The following is a 16,444-nucleotide window of genomic DNA, read 5'->3' on the forward strand; positions in this document are numbered from 1 at the left end:
ATTACCAGAGACCCTTACTATTCATTGTCATTGGTATTTTCATTATACTCCAAGACACTTCAAATAATACCATGGTACATGTGCAAAATACATGGTAGTACAATGGTTTTTAATTGTAACCCTAACCCTAACCCTCTCTTTACTAGGGTAACTTTTTGTAAGAGATTTCACACCAGTACTTGGCAATGGCAACACTGATTTTAACGTAATAATAACGTAAAAAATATGCACTAAACCAAAACATTAAAAAAAAAAGTATTTACGTCACTTGCATTTTTCAGGCTACGTATAAGACGTCTTATCTTGTTTTTTCTTCGAATCTGCTCCTTATTCCCAATATAGTGCACTATGTGGCGTTCACTCTGTAGTGAACAGTGAGTGAGTGAGTGATGAGCGCATCCGTCCAGCAGGTGGCGCGCTACACATACCTGCTGCTGTTTCCGGCGGAAGTGCCGTAATACTGTCGTTATTTGAACAACAAACGCGCTGAAAACAAACAAGCAAACGCTTAAAATCGCATTAAAATTATAATGGGTTTAATTAATTAACACAGAGAGATGACATGGCTTCAAAATCAGACCAGCTTCTTATTGTTGTCTCTATACTGGAAGGTAACAGCGAAATTTATCATTTAAAACTTTTCCAATGAAAACTTTTTTAACAAAATCAACTGAAATATAGTATTGATCACCTGTTTGTTTATGTTATTCTGGTCATATGTGGTTTTAAATGCATGACACGCCTTATAATTATATAAACTTTCATTTAAACATGTATGTCGCGGTGCAACAGAACTTACAGATTTGTCACAAAAACAAAAGGTTAATGAAGTATCACGATAATACCGTAATATTTTCTGCAGTATCACGATAATACCGTAATATTTTCTGCAGTATCACGATAATAACGTAGTATTTTCTGCAGCATCACGATAATACCGTAATATTTTCTGCAGTATCACGATAATACCGTAATATTTTCTGCAGTATCACGATAATACCGTAATATTTTCTGCAGTATCACGATAATACCGTAATATTTTCTGCAGTATCACGATAATACCGTAATATTTTCTGCAGTATCACGATAATACCGTAATATTTTCTGCAGTATCACGATAATACCGTAATATTTTCTGCTGTATCACGATAATACCGTAATATTTTCTGCAGTATCACGATAATACCGTAATATTTTATTCAGTATCACGATAATACCGTAATATTTTCTGAAATATCACGATAATACCGTAATCTTTTCTGAAGTATCACGATAATACCGTAATATTTTCTGAAGTATCATCATAATTCCGTAATATTTTCTGAAGTATCACGATAATACTGTAATATTTTCTGCAGTATCATGATAATACCGTAATATTTTCTGAAATATCATGATGATACCGTAATCTTTTCTGAAGTATCATCATAATTCCGTAATATTTTCTGCAGTAGCACAATAATACCGTAATATTTTCTGCAGTATCACGATAATACCGTAATATTTTCTGAAATATCATAATACCGTAATCTTTTCTGAAGTATCATCATAATTCCGTAATATTTTCTGCAGTATCACGATAATACCGTAATATTTTCTGAAATATCATAATACCGTAATCTTTTCTGAAGTATCATCATAATTCCGTAATATTTTCTGAAGTATCACGATAATACCGTAATATTTTCTGAAATATCATGATAATACCATAATCTTTTCTGAAGTATCATCATAATTCCGTAATATTTTCTGAAGTACCATGATAATACCGTAATACTTTCTGCAGTACCATGGTATTAGCCTCTATAATGCCTCACTGTATTATGGTACAGCCACAGTAGTTTTTTGTTAGGGGTGCAAACATCAATGACACATTTTTAGCTAATTAAATTTCTTTATTTTTTTAATTAAATTGCAATTTAATAGCTTTAATAAATGTTTCTTCTTTACTAGATTGTGTTGAGACACTGTTGCTTTTGATTTATTATTTATTGCATGCTTTCCTTTGTTTATGTGAAATGCCACTTATCTGAGTGATTCAATCTTTCTGTGACTGTCTGCAGTACTTTATCAATATATACTGTGAAATATATAAGTGAAAAGGAAGAATGATTTAATTATTATTTGGTCTCAGGATAATTAGTGCTGCTCGCAATCTGCCAATTTCTTAATTCAGATCAATTTTAATGTCGATTTATTTGTATTTGTACTGTTTTTCACAGTATTTATTGTTGCATAGCAGGTTTCAAGTTGTTGCTCCAATGCTGCGTTTTCATGAAATCTTAAATTTGTTGATATTAAATGTGTTTGTATACCTTGGAAACTTAAATCTATTGAACATTGTTTTTGCCAATTTTGCTGATTTTCAACCTGTCACCCAGGTAACATTATCTAACTGGATAACATAGACAAGGTTCTGTTGAAATTGTGAGAACTTGTTATAATTATAGTTTGCCATGTTTTTCCAGCACGACTATTTTTTTGTAAAGAGAACCTGAAATTTTATGAAAACTATAGGGTGATTTTCATGAAACCTGTTGAGAAAATCTCTTAATCATGTTTAACCCCAAGTTTATAAATAATAATAATAAAAATATTTTTAATATTCCCATTGTTTTCAATGATGATTCTCATCACCGTAACACAGTCACATAATTACTGTATTACAATTAAAAAAAGATGCTGTTGTGTAGTGATTTTTAAATTACAATGTAAAATGCAAGGGAGCACTATTAAGAAGCATAAATAGGCTACTTTACAATTTAAATAGTATCTTTTTTCACATAGTGGTCATCATAGTTGCATTAATGAGAATCGTGGGGTAAAACGTGTATAACTGTCATCAAAATAATGTCACAAAGTAAAAAAAAAAAAAATAGGCTTCACTTTTTTGTATGCAAAATATAATTTCATATTTGTTTGTTTTGATTTTGGAGCAGTTTAGGACATTTTCTTGACGGTTTTTGTAAGAATCACCCATAAATATTATTCCTGGCACATATACATACAAAAGTACATTGCTAAAATTAAAATGTTTTTTTTTTTTGTTTGTTTTTTGTGGTGGGGCCAGTGAAAATGTTGTCCTGGCCAGCAGAAAAAGTTGTAACTGTTATGTTTGTTCTCTCTTCAGGTCATCAGTTTCCCAGGAGTCCGCGGCACACGCTGGTTGTTGAAGCTCGCTTTGATGGAGAGACTTTGGCCACAGACCCTGTAGAACATAAAGAACAGCCGCAGTTCTGCACAGAGCTGGCGTGGGAGCTCGACCGCAAGACTCTTCACCAGCACAGGTGAGTTCTGTTCATCTGACTCACCTGTGACCCATCAGCACACTCACTGTCACTTACGGTGTTACACGCTCTTCCTTCAGACTGCAGAGAACACCAATCAAATTACAGTGTTACAAAGTGGACTTGAACACGTCGGCGAGAGAGTGTGTGGGATATATCATCCTCGATCTGAGATCTGTGCAAGAGATCAAACAGGTAACACTCTGAGTGTGTTTTATATTTTTGGTGTAAATGCTCTGTTGATCTTCTGACACATTCGTGAATCAGTTCATCTTCTCTTCTGATTAATGTGTATTTCTTCAGGCTCCTAAATGGCATCCTTTACTCAGTAGCAAGTACACTAAACTGAAACCTTCACTGCTGATCGGCGTGATGTTAGAAAACGACATCAAACAAACACCTGAGCAGTTCAAGGCAAAGAAAGCTCCTCCAAGAGCAGGTATCTGACAGAACATCAATATCAGTCTCTCTCATGCTGATGGGACATGAATGTCTTATGTTTGTGGTTGCGATATTTTCCTTTCTTTGTTTTACTCTCCGTTCTTTCTCTCTTTCTCTGCCTCTGTGTGCTTCAAAGCTGCATGTCCCACATGTATGTTTCTGTTGACAGTGTGTTTCAGGTCAGTGCTGGTTAAGAAGTGTTTGAGTAGATTATGTCTACTGAGTTTGTCCTTTCCATCTTAACTGCTTGTCAACATGAAATCGAAATTGTCCCTGTTTACTTCCTGGTTTTATTGTGAATAATAAATAAATGTAATAACTTGCTAATAACGTCTTTTGGACTGACACCATCTAGGCCAACTAAGTTCTGATTTGTCTTTATAAACAATGAGCTAATATTGTCACAGGAGGAAATAATTTGTCAATATTTTCAAGTAATAACTATGCTGTTGAATGTGATTTTTTTTATTTTTATTTGCAGTGAATGAAATATATACACAGGAGCAAGCTTCTTGATTCTTTGCTTTAAGTCTTTTTATTTGTAATATCTCATACTGTACAATCTCTTAAACTCATAAATAATGACAAAAATATCCCATTTCTAAGGTATTATGACCTTGCTTTTTTCTTATTGAATGTATTTTTTTATTATTAAATTGTTATTATTTATAATAATTATTATAATTGTATTATTTTTAAATTATATAAATAATATTATTATTATTTTTTTTACTGTATATATTTTTAATTATATTTTTTATATTTTATGCATTTGCATGTGTGTGTGTGTGTGTGTGTGTGTGTATATATATATATATATATATATATATATATATATATATATATATAAAAATATTATTATTATTATTTTTTTTTTTTTCTGGTTAGTGTAAATGTAATGGAGTATAGAAATAATAAGTCAAGTTTTTATATATAGCCATTTCATATACAATGGTAATTTAAAGTGTTTTAAATAGAGATGATACAGAAAATACAAGATCCATAAAAATACATTTTTTAAATCAGTTAAGAACAAGAAATAAAAAATGAGAATAAAAAGTAATAAATAAAAGTTTCTTTAAAAAAATTAATAAAAAGGAGAGAAAAAGAATAGAGCAATAAAATGATATAGTGAAACAAATGATGCAATAACAAATAACAGTAGAGGTGAAAAAGAAGCGTTGCCATTGTGATACATGTTGATGGTCTGGAGGGTGAACTTGACCTTTAGTCTCCATGTCCTGGTCTAAAAGCCTCCTCTTCAAAAGTGTGTGCTGGCGGTGTTTCAGTCCTCCACAATCCACTGCAAAGAGCATTCAAATCTGACTCCAGTCTGACATGACACGCCCACTTTACACCAACCAATCAAATCCTGATGGATCAAATCAAGCCCCACCCTACATTGTTTTCCTCATTAAATATTCTGCTTCATTCAGATAACGTCACATTACAGAAGTAAAATTAATTGTGAGTGCCTTTTTTTTATGTTGACTTTAAAAGAGCGGTTTTTTGATGATGTCACTGTCGTAGGTTCTCCAGCTCTGGTTCCTCTGGACTCTGCTAAACTCAAAGCGGTTCTGAATGAGGACGAAGGTTTTCATCAGATTGGACCGGCAGATCTTTGCACAGACATGTTTGTGTTGTCAGTGACAGTCGCTTTTGCTACTAAACTGGAGCAGGTGAAAAGAGCCGCCACACTTATGATGCGATACATGAATCTCATCACTATATGTGTTGCATTGATTAGAGTGTAAAACTAAATGATCTTTTTTGTCCTGATCGTCAGTTGATCTCCAGCTCAATGAAGCTGTCCAGTGAGGGTTCAGAGTTCTTCTTCTATTACACTCTTCTGGGGAATGACGTCACCAGTGAACCCTTCCAGAACCTGATCCATCCCAACTTTGAGCCTGAACGAGCGTCTGTCCGCATTCGCTGCAGTGACCGAGCTCTGCGGCTCTTTCTCAGCCAGCTACATGTTCTCCAGGTAAAGCTTATCAATGCATAAAATACATTGTATAGAATATATTGATCAGGCTGATTGACCTGCCCCCTCACCTGATTAACAGAAGTGTTTCATTTCTGAAATCTACCAACCAGCAGTCAAAGTCAATGCATATCTAGGTGTTTCTTCAACTTCCGGCACTTTTAGAAAGTCAAGTCTGGTTAAAACATGTTTCACACTCTCACTAGTTGATTTAATTTGGCTATTATCAAAACAGTGTGTGTTCATGCATCACAGGAGATTTGTCATTCGAGTCATGAAAATTCATTTCCATTGTATTGTGTTAAATTCTGTGCTGGAAATGGAAATTACATTTTTAACGTTTTTCAAATAAAACTCTTTTGTCTTGCAAACAGAGGTGAGGGAAATCGATATGTTAAAGTATTGCAATATTTTTCCTCACAAAAGTGTATCAGTATTTATGCACTGAAAATCAAGATTGTTATTTACATTTTTTCACATTAATTTTATGGTCATGGAAAAAACTTTCTATTAACCAAATCGATCTAGTCCTTCAACAACAGTCCCTTAGATGGCGCAGTTATTACGCTTGTCCTCCTTCCTCTTTTAAATCAAGAGTTTGCCAACATTTTGGTTTGACATTTTTATTTCCTGTCATGTCTGAGTAGGTCTGAAAGATCCAGTAGCCAAAAATAAAAAAGCAGCACAATATACACTTTATTTCAATCTTATTTTGTTTTATTTATTGTTACTGTATTTTTTTATTGATGTACTTTCAGTTTTAAATTATTGAAGTTGATTATAAGTTTCAAGGACATATTACTATTTTCTGCTAAAAAAAAAAGACTAAATGTAACATCACAAAAACATTGTTCATCTTTCAGAAGGCTGCATGAATTTGACTTATAGGTGCAGTATGTATGATTCAGAAACCTTGTTATTAGTGACACCTGTGGCCATTAAGTGAACTGCAGCAGCTACCTGTTGCTCGTGCTCGTGCTTGTGCACGCACTCCATAGGGACGCGAGGGAGAGAGCATCAGCCAAAACAATGACGTAACGTACAAAGAGACTGAACATGATCCACCGGCATCATACTGACAGATGAGGTAGCATAATTAAAATTACACAGTTATGATTGTTTTACTACAAACTTTGAGACTAAACTAAAACTACTTATCAGCTAACATAGCATACTGATACACACATACAGCTACATACTACCCAACTATACCAGACAGTTTACTGTTGCACTGTTGTATGTTTTGTATGTCATATGTTGTACTACGATCAAGAAACCAGCGTATTTGCTTACATTTATCCTGTATACCTGACTTTTAGTATAAAGAGAAGATCGTTGAAATTATTTGAAAGTTATGAAGCAAGGTAGCTTGTAATTCATCAGTGTTAGCAGGCAAGATCAAGTTATCTAAAATGACACAGATCAATCCTCATGGCACTATATTTCACATGCTTTGTAGTTATGTAAGTTTACCTGTCCAATAAGAAGAACGCCAATTCAGGGTCGGTTGACTGAAGGTCCCTCCAGGAATCAAATGCCCTGCCGATGTTCACTCTAGTTTTCGCTCGACCATGATCATGTTCCCGCTTAGCCAGACGAGATTCAGTAGATCAGTTTTTTTGGGGGGCTTACTCTGAGTTTGTGTAGGAGTCGGTGTTGTGCTGGGAGCCGGACGTTTGCTGGATTCCATCTCTAAGATAACGTTACCTAGTGTTGCAGTTTGTTGTCGCTGTTGAATAGCGGAAGAGACGCACTGAGGCTCTCAGGAGCGTGCATAAACGTCACATCCTTTGGATTTTCCCGGCAAAAGCGACCCGCTCCCTTCACATGAAAATCAGTCTACAGGCTTTAATAGTCAACCTAAGAAGTCCGGGAAGGGCTCGTTTTTTAAGTTGCGTTACAAGTCGTTCACACATTAGCAAAAATATTACATGAAAATTGTTACATACTGCAGCTTTAAACTAACCCTTTAAGTTGCAAGGACTGCAGGAATTCATATTTTATATGTTCAACTCTCAGAAGACTGTTTTTATTTTGTTTAAAAGATCAAATTCAGATGTAAAAAGACTTATCTGAGGGTCAGTTTTACTTATGTTCACTAATAAATGGTTCACATGTTATTTCAGGCACTTTTATATTTAGCAATGCATTTGGTGGGGGGGCCTGGGTAGCTCAGCGAGTATTGATGCTGACTATCACCCCTGGAGTCGCAAGTTCGAATCCAGGGCGTGCTGAGTGACTCCAGCCAGGTCTCCTAAGCAACCAAATTGGCCCGGTTGCTAGGGAGGGTAGAGTCACATGGGGTAACCTCCTCATGGTCTCTATAATGTGGTTCTCGCTCACGGTGGGGTGTGTGGTGAGTTGTGCGTGGATGCTGCAGAGAATAGCGTGAAGCCTCCACACGCGCTACGTCTCCGCGGTAACGCGCTCAACAAGCCACGTGATAAGATGCGCGGATTGACGGCCTCAGACGCGGAGGCAACTGAGATTCGTCCTCCGCCACCCGGATTGAGGTGAGTCACTACACCACCACGAGGACTTAGAGCGCATTGGGAATTGGGCATTCCAAATTGGGGAGAAAAGAAAACACATTTGGTGATTTCGTAACAGTTCTATGAAGTCCTGTGAAATAAAATGAGAAACAGTGAGTATAATATTGCAGTTTTGTTTTGCAATACACCAAAAATAAAGAATTTGTATAAATATGTTTTATAGTATCGTGACCTAGATAATGATATACTATATATACCTTGTGTTTCACACCCTTACTTGATGAGACTCATTTCATAGATAACATTTAATATATATTAATTACACACAATTAAATAATATTTTCACACTTTTTGCATAATTTATCAAAGTTACAGCTTGATTGGAAATGACAACCAATAAAAAGTGATATTTATCTTGATTTTTATTCTCAAGCATGCTCTTCATTGACTCCTTTGTCCACTTGGTTAACAAGTACTTTAACTTTTGAACAAACTTTATTAGGGGCAAAAATGTTTGGTTTTCTGGAAACGATGCCACAACTGTGGGGAACATTAGTTTTACCCTTCATTGATTTTCATAGATTAATATTGAAAGTGTGGGTCTGGGAAAAGACTAAAACAGTCAAATCTATACATGAAAGGCATTTGAAAAGTAACAAAAATAAATGAAGTCCTGGTAAAAAGTTTCTTTATGAGGCTTTCATATTACAAAAAATAAAAAGTTCTGTTCATCTGTTCGTATTACTAAAGATCAACCCCTGAGATATGAAAGAGCCTGAAGTTGAAGAAACATCAGCCACCCTACTCTCAACATCAGTGCGCTCATATCTTTAATTAGTGATATCAATTAATTAACGTTAATGCAGTATTCTACTTTAAATCAGTCTCTGTAGTATTGGTGATGTTCTTTGTGTTTTGCACACAGATTCACCTGTGCTGTGGGAATCAGTCTCTAGGCAGCACTGAGATCAGTCTCGATGGTTTAATGAAGAACAGTGTCGATCTGTCAAAACATGCTGCCACTATAGAGGGAGCATTCATCCTGCAACCCCCGAATCGAGCCAAACTGAACCTGCCGTCTGTCCCAGCTGACATGCAGCCCACTGTGGGTGTCTCTGTGACACTGAGAGGGGAGGATATCAATAACCAGGTTCAAATGTTATCATTGTCTGTCATAAATGTATTATTGGTTGTGGCCTTTCAGTTTATTCTAACAGCTTGATGTTTGTTACAAACAGTTTGATGTGCACACTGAAAATGGTCCTAAAACTCCAGTGAAGAAAGTGTCTGTTCCTGCAGCCCATCTTGAATGTCCCTCAGAGGAGCACAGAGCACCAGTGACCCCGTCACCCACCCGGATATCACCCGATCACCCGCTCAGATCTCCACGTGCTTCTTCTGAACACCAGCACTCTGAGAGTGAGGCGGAGAGTCTATCCTGTGATGTCAGACAGGCCCCGCCCACAGCACATGGCAAGAACCTCACTGTCGTTTCTATAGAGTTTGTTTAGGAGTGTTATTTTGCTGATGTGTTTAAGGATCAACAACTGTGTTGTTTTGTGGTTTCAGATGTTCTTGCCCCTGATGTGCGTGTGCAGGCTGATGCTCCAGACTCATCAGTCTCGGTTTCTGCTCCAAAGATCTGCATCCCTGCATCTGCTCATCACTACTGCTTCAGTCTGGATCTCCGCAGCGTCCGGGACCTCTGGACCAACTTCACGGTCAACTGCATCTTGAGGTGAATCAGGACACATGACCTGAACTTACACTCTCTTAAAGTGCCGTTGGCTCATATGTCTCATCTGGTTGTAGATACGCGTATCGTTTCTTCGGCAGTGCTGCTCCCATCATGACGAGTCCAGCGGTGGAGATACAGAAGAACACAGAGGTTTTTCTCCCACAGTCGTACTGCGCCTTTGATTTTGCTGCTCTGCCCAATCAGCTTCAAGACACCTTCCTGAGGTGAGACCAACCTACAGCCTGTCAACACTTCACAGCATGGTCATAATAATAATAAAAATCTTTTTTTTTAAGAGGTGGCTTCTCAAGATGCTTTTTGAAGAAAAAAAACTAATTTTAAAGTGCACTCAGAATTAGTTATTTTTGAAGACATCCTCACTATTCGCAAGTGCCTAAAACTTTTGCACAGTACTGTGTATATATATATATATTATATATTGTTTTACTATTTAATTGATTTTAAATTAATTTAAAATCATGTACACTCCAGTCATATCAATCTACATGGGGTGTGTTGAATCATGGGTGTTACCATGTTGAGATCACATGACAAGCCAGTGCAAACTTTCACACAGTTTTTATTTTAATCATAATTTTTGTCTTTTAATGAAAATGTCCTTTAAATTTTGTCAATATTTCATCATGTCATGTTTATTCATTTTAGTCAGTTGAATTTTAGTTGACAAAAAGAAAACATTTTTGTTGACGATAAAGTGCAAAATGACAAAAACGTGAATAAAACTGACCAAACTTTAATCAAATATTTAGAAAAATGTATTTATTTTTTTGTAAACATGTTTATATAAACATTTAAATACAATTATTTAAACATGTATCAAGTAAATTAAAAATGTATGTTTATATGTAAGATTAAACAACACGAGAAAACTGAACTCCTGCTATAAATGCATATAATGAAGCGTGTTTTTAAGGAAACTGCATATTTACGACACAAGTTACACAGTCTGACTAGTGAGTAACTTCACCTGTTCACCTGTTTATTGTCTTCATTGTCTGTGCAGATGTAAGTTGTGATATTACAATTATGTTGTGCATATAGCTGATTAATATCACATATATATGATGTGTTTGAGGTAAATAACCCATTAATAAAGTTCATTGTATACAACATACTATGACTGGATTGTTTAAATCAGTTATTTCTAGATTTCTTTCTTTAAAAAATAAAAAAACTACATTGTTAATATGTTGCAATATAATGTCATCGTGAGCAACAACTTGCTACAAATAAATGATTTGACCCAAAAAAGCTTTGATTTTAAAAGAGTTTAGAGATGGTGACTATAATTTCTCTGGGTAATATGACATGAATGGGGGTGTTAAAGATATATCATTAGTTTGTGTGTTAATTGTTCATCCTCTGGCCGTGTGTGTGTGTGTGTATGTGTGTGTGTGTGTTACTCAGGGTTCCTCTCGTGGTGGAGATGTGGCACAGAGACTCAAGTTCTCCAGATGTTCTCTTGGGTTCTGTCAGTATTCAGCTCTCTCATCTCCTCCACTCAGAGAAAACCCGATTCCTCGACCCGTCGGGCCAGCAGCACTGGAGACAGAGCTGTACTGAGAGACTCCCGATTATTAAAACTGACAGGTTTGTCTGAAATTCACTCAACAGATTCACTTTTCTTGCATTGTTTGCACCATGTTGAGTCATTTTCTACTCTAAACTGAAGCACACTGAACTGACCTCTAGATGGCAGCCTCAGAACACACTGTGTTGAAATGTAGGAAACATGATGAAGGCATGAGTAAAACCGTTTGATTTGCTCCTCTTGAATTCTGTCTCTCTGTAGGTCAGAGAAGTTGGCTGAACTCTGTTATGTGGCCGTTCTAGAAGATCTGGGTTTCGTGAAAGCTCAAGACGTTCTCATCTCTGAATCATCACAGGTGATTCTTTTATATCTCTGATCGCATGCTGAATGATGGAAATGAGTTTGTGAAAGGCAAACTGATATATTGGTTTTACTGATTAATCTGTGCCGATAGTTGCTTTTTGAAACTATCGGTTATCTGCAAAAATCGGTGCCGATAATTTTTTTCCGTTATTAACAATCACATGTTCGCTGTATCTAAATCTTTCATCTTTGACAATATTCATCCATATTTTTATCCTCACTTTAATGCATATTTTGAACAGGTAATTAAGTGTTCTAAAACAGAACAATGGCATGCTATGAAAATTTGCTCCGTCAACAGATACATCGTGTCTTTAACTTCATATCTTGTGAATTATTAAAAAAAGTATTTCTCAAAATATATATTAGAGGTAGACTGAGATATCAGTTTTACCGATTAATCCGTGCTGATAGTTGCTTTTTGGAACTGTCGTTGTCGGCAAAAATCTATGCTGATAGTTGCAGATAGTTTTTTCATAATTTCGTCATTTCAAAATAAGAGTCCCCGGTGTGATTCAGGCTTTTTTATACTTAAAAGTCCCGTGTTATGCACCAAATCTTAAATTTTTTTCTGGTTATTTGGGGGATTTTGTTTGAACAATAAACCACATATGGGATTTTATTAATTGAGGACTCTTTGTCTGTGACCTTCATAATTTGGTTAATACTTAAATATAGAGCATTGTAAGGGAGCCAAGTTTCTGTCATTTCAAAATAAGAGTCCCCAGTGTGTTTCAGGCTTGTTAATAGTTTAAAGTCCCACGTTATGCACAAAATCTTCGGGGTTTTTTCTGGTTATTATTGGTATTTTGGTTCAACAATAAACTGCGTCTGGGATTTTATTAATTTTGCACTCTTGTAGCCTTTGTCTGTGACCATCAAATTAAGATAATCGATAAAAAAAAATATATTCAACAGATTAATCATTTTTATCTGCCTTTTCCACCACCTTAGTTATCGGTATCATCAAAATCCACTATCATTCAGCCTCTCTCTGTGAGTGTGTGTGCTTTGAGCAGTGGGGTTATGGGTAATATTTGTTCATCAGGGGCCACAGACAGCAGCAGCAGCCACTTCTCAGGGTCACGGGGAGACGGAGACTCTCACACGACCGCGAGAGACACTGGAGTACAAGGCGGCACTGGAGCTGGAGATGTGGAAGGAGATGCAGGAAGATTTGTTTGATAATCAGGTGACACTTTAGTTTATTTAAATTGAACAGCTCTGTGTCGACTGATGTATAGAGCTGCGAAACTGCATCTGAAACGCCACGATCCAGAAATGCTCTTGACCAATGACATGCAGCTGTGTTTACTGTGAGGTGCAAAAGCTGTCACCTGTTGCACTCAGACTTTACCTTTGGTACTGTCGAAAGAATGTTATTTACTTTTTATAGTGTAGTACTGAATCATTACTACTGAAGTTCTGGTACTTTTGACATCTCTAATTTGCACTGAACCACAACAGCAAACTAGAGTCAGCGCAGTATTGTATCTTGTAGATTTGGAAGATTATGGAAATGATTTGTCATGTGTTTGTTTTGATCTCAGCTGAAGCAGAAGGAGTTGAGTCACATGCAAGCGCTGGCAGAGGAGTGGAGGAAGAGAGACCACCAGCGGGAGGCGCTCTTCAAGAAGAAGGTCCACACATCAGCATGGATAATTCTGACACAAACCGTTCACGTCATGTGACATTCTGGACGCTCTGAGGGTGATCAAGTGTTGTGATTGTGTGTGTGTTTCAGGAGATGGAGTATAATCTTCTAGAGGAGCAGCTGCAGAAGACTCTGTCTGATTTGGAGAAGAGAGAGAAAGCACTCACACATGCCGAGATGGAGGTGTGATGTCACTGTTGTGCTTTTCAGTCAGTTTATACGGCAGATCTCATGAAAACGCTCAAGAACATTTCACCCTTAATTCCCATTACTGCCATGTGGAAATAGGAAAAAAGAATAGTTCACCCAAAAATGAAACCTCTCTCATCATTTACTCACCCTCATGCCATCCCAGATGTGTCTGACTTTCTTTCTTCTGCAGAACACAATTGAAGATTTTTTAGAAGAATGTTTCAGCTCTGTAGTTCCATACAATGCAAGTGAATGGTGACCAGAACTTTGAAGCTCCAAAAAGCACATAAATGCAGCATAAAAGTAATCCATAAGACTCCAGTGGTTAAATCCATATCTCCAGTAGCGATATGAATCGATATTTCAGTCCTTTTTACTATAAATCTTCACTTTCACATTCTTCTTTTATTTTTGCCTATTTCTTTTTACATATCTCCACCTACTGCGCAGGGATGATAATTTATAGTAAAAAAAAGGACTTAAGTATTGATCTGTTTCTCACCCACACCTATCATATTACTTCTGAAGACATGGATTAAACCATTGGAGTCGTATTTATTACTTTTAAAAATTTTGGTCACCATTCACTTGCATTACATGAGCCTGATGGACTTGTTCTCAAGCCACTTCTTGGTGGTCTTTGCAGTGTGTGCAGGAGCAAAATAACATCTGATCATTCCTCTTTAGAAAACAACTTTTCAGTTGTGGGGAGCAAGCCTTTCTGTAATATTCTCCAATACTCCAAAGCATTCATTGACTTTTCAGAGCTGAAAAGGCTCTCCACACCATGACACCTTTCCTTCATGCTTCACTGTGGTGCAGATGCATTCACTTATTGTATTTCTCACCAGATCTTCGAAGACAGCTCTCTGGAGCATCACCATGCAACTCAAAGAGTGATTCATCCCTCCACACAACTCTGAATCAAACTTTCCATATTCTGCAACAAATGTAATTCTGTCTTGGATCTTCTAGACAAAAAAAACCTTCTGGTTATTGTTTTTCTCGAAAGAGTCTTGTTTTCTGAGCTCTTGAATTCTGACGGTTTTGTAGGCTTTTTTTCCTGTCTTTGAGAACTGTAAAATTTAGCAGGTGGTCATCCCTGCATGAAGAGGCTTTGGGCCTTCCAGATACTTCCACCAATGATTTGTTGTGGAGACCATTTAAAGCGTAATATTTTTCCATTTTGAGCGTGGCCCTCTCAACTCGCTCGCAAGCCATAGTGATGTATGATTTGTGAGCTAATTGTTCTTTCCAGTGAGTTTTTGTAAATGAACAGGTCAAAATGGTTCACACATTCGTCTGAGTCATTCATTAGCGAATTGGCCTGAAACAAATTTATAAAAAAATAAGTAAAATATGACTGCATTATATTATTGAGAATCACCTTTAAAAATGAGGAGATAAATAATCAAATAAACTCAAAAGCAAAGCATCCAGACACAGAACAGTAATGACATATTTATTTTACATTTGTTTAGTTGTCTTTAGAAATTAACAGAGGTCCTAAAATAGATTGAATTTGCTTATATACAGTCTTATTTTTTAGAAGTATTAGCTTGACATGTTTTCATGAGATTCACCAGTTAATGTATTGCATCAAACAGAAACAGCTTCAGATAAAATGATGTCACTGAATTTCTGAGCTGTGTTTGATGTTTAGACGCAGCGGCTGCAGCGAGAGATGCGAGCGGAACACGAGTTCTGCATGCGAGAGCTGCAGGACAGCGGCCGGCGTCTGCATGAGGACTGCGCCCACCAGGTGGAGCTGGAGAGGTCAAAGGTCAGGCAACTCGAGGATCAACTGAGCCGACAGCAACAGCAGGTAAACACAGCACACGCGACCTGTGATGTTGAACTCTGTCTTTCTAAGAGCAAGGGTGGGGGTGTTGGGTTACTGCGGGGTCATGGGGTCAAACCCCTGCCCTCACTAAAGCACATTGGTGTAGTGAATACTGCTAATCCAACTGCTCTTAAACGTGGAGTTAAGAAGTGACCCATTAATCCAGTGAGATCAGTGTACTCTGATTAGTAGATTTATGGATGCACAGAGTCGTTTTTGGCCTGTTTGTTTGGACTTTATATTTACTCTTATCGGCGTGGATGCAGGGTCACACGAGCAAAGGTTGTCAGTTACCGATGTCATTGCAGAATGTCACCCATAGTTCATTTATTCCTCAAGTAAAAGTGTCCGAAAACAGAGGTGTTACTGAGATAATGTGAGTTGTATTCTGCTTTTTCTTCAGCACTGTTGTGACCGGAGTCTTCATCTATTGTGACTTGACATTATTCGTCAAATGTACTATTCATTTCTTCTGTATGGGGAAAAATGACTGAGGACAGTACAACTGCACGATTTGATCAAAAAAATCATATTGCGATTATTCTGATAAATATTGCAGTTGAGATTTGAACTGCAGTGTGGTAAACATTTAAGATCTTATATTGCTTCTGTATAGAAACCAAGATTAAAAGAACAAAAAGACATAAAATTACATTGAAACAGAGGCTGTCATGTTCAAATGACAAGCTAGCAAGCATGCCTTTTTGCATGCCTTTTCTTATTATTATTCCTGTAGCTCTAAATTGCCCAATAACTCAAGATCTCCTTGGTAAAAAGTTTTGAAATTTGGCACATTGATACTACAGGCCACGAGTAACTACCACACCAAAAATGGCCCATGTGAGCCTATAGGTGGCGCTACAGGCCACGCCCCAATTTGTCCATTTTCAAAGTGATG

At 36.8% G+C, this 16,444-nt stretch overlaps 1 protein-coding gene across 1 annotated transcript in view; it reads left to right on the plus strand.

Annotated features, from left to right (window-relative positions):
• Positions 1-470: 470 nt before the first annotated feature.
• The window catches only part of LOC127423844 (centrosomal protein of 120 kDa-like), a 28,304-nt gene continuing 12,330 nt past the window's right edge, over positions 471-16,444 (plus strand). The window contains exons 1-16 of the mRNA XM_051668477.1: positions 471-611; positions 3,131-3,287; positions 3,368-3,482; positions 3,591-3,726; positions 5,259-5,407; positions 5,515-5,712; positions 9,130-9,354; positions 9,443-9,677; positions 9,774-9,942; positions 10,017-10,166; positions 11,371-11,553; positions 11,756-11,849; positions 12,906-13,049; positions 13,408-13,497; positions 13,602-13,694; positions 15,367-15,528. Of these exons, the coding sequence (XP_051524437.1) occupies positions 563-611; positions 3,131-3,287; positions 3,368-3,482; positions 3,591-3,726; positions 5,259-5,407; positions 5,515-5,712; positions 9,130-9,354; positions 9,443-9,677; positions 9,774-9,942; positions 10,017-10,166; positions 11,371-11,553; positions 11,756-11,849; positions 12,906-13,049; positions 13,408-13,497; positions 13,602-13,694; positions 15,367-15,528 (2,349 nt within the window). The 5' untranslated portion in view covers positions 471-562. The remainder of the gene's footprint in view (positions 612-3,130; positions 3,288-3,367; positions 3,483-3,590; positions 3,727-5,258; positions 5,408-5,514; positions 5,713-9,129; positions 9,355-9,442; positions 9,678-9,773; positions 9,943-10,016; positions 10,167-11,370; positions 11,554-11,755; positions 11,850-12,905; positions 13,050-13,407; positions 13,498-13,601; positions 13,695-15,366; positions 15,529-16,444) is intronic.

Source organism: Myxocyprinus asiaticus, chromosome 33 (genome assembly GCF_019703515.2).
Source record: "Myxocyprinus asiaticus isolate MX2 ecotype Aquarium Trade chromosome 33, UBuf_Myxa_2, whole genome shotgun sequence".
Taxonomy (NCBI): domain Eukaryota; kingdom Metazoa; phylum Chordata; class Actinopteri; order Cypriniformes; family Catostomidae; genus Myxocyprinus; species Myxocyprinus asiaticus.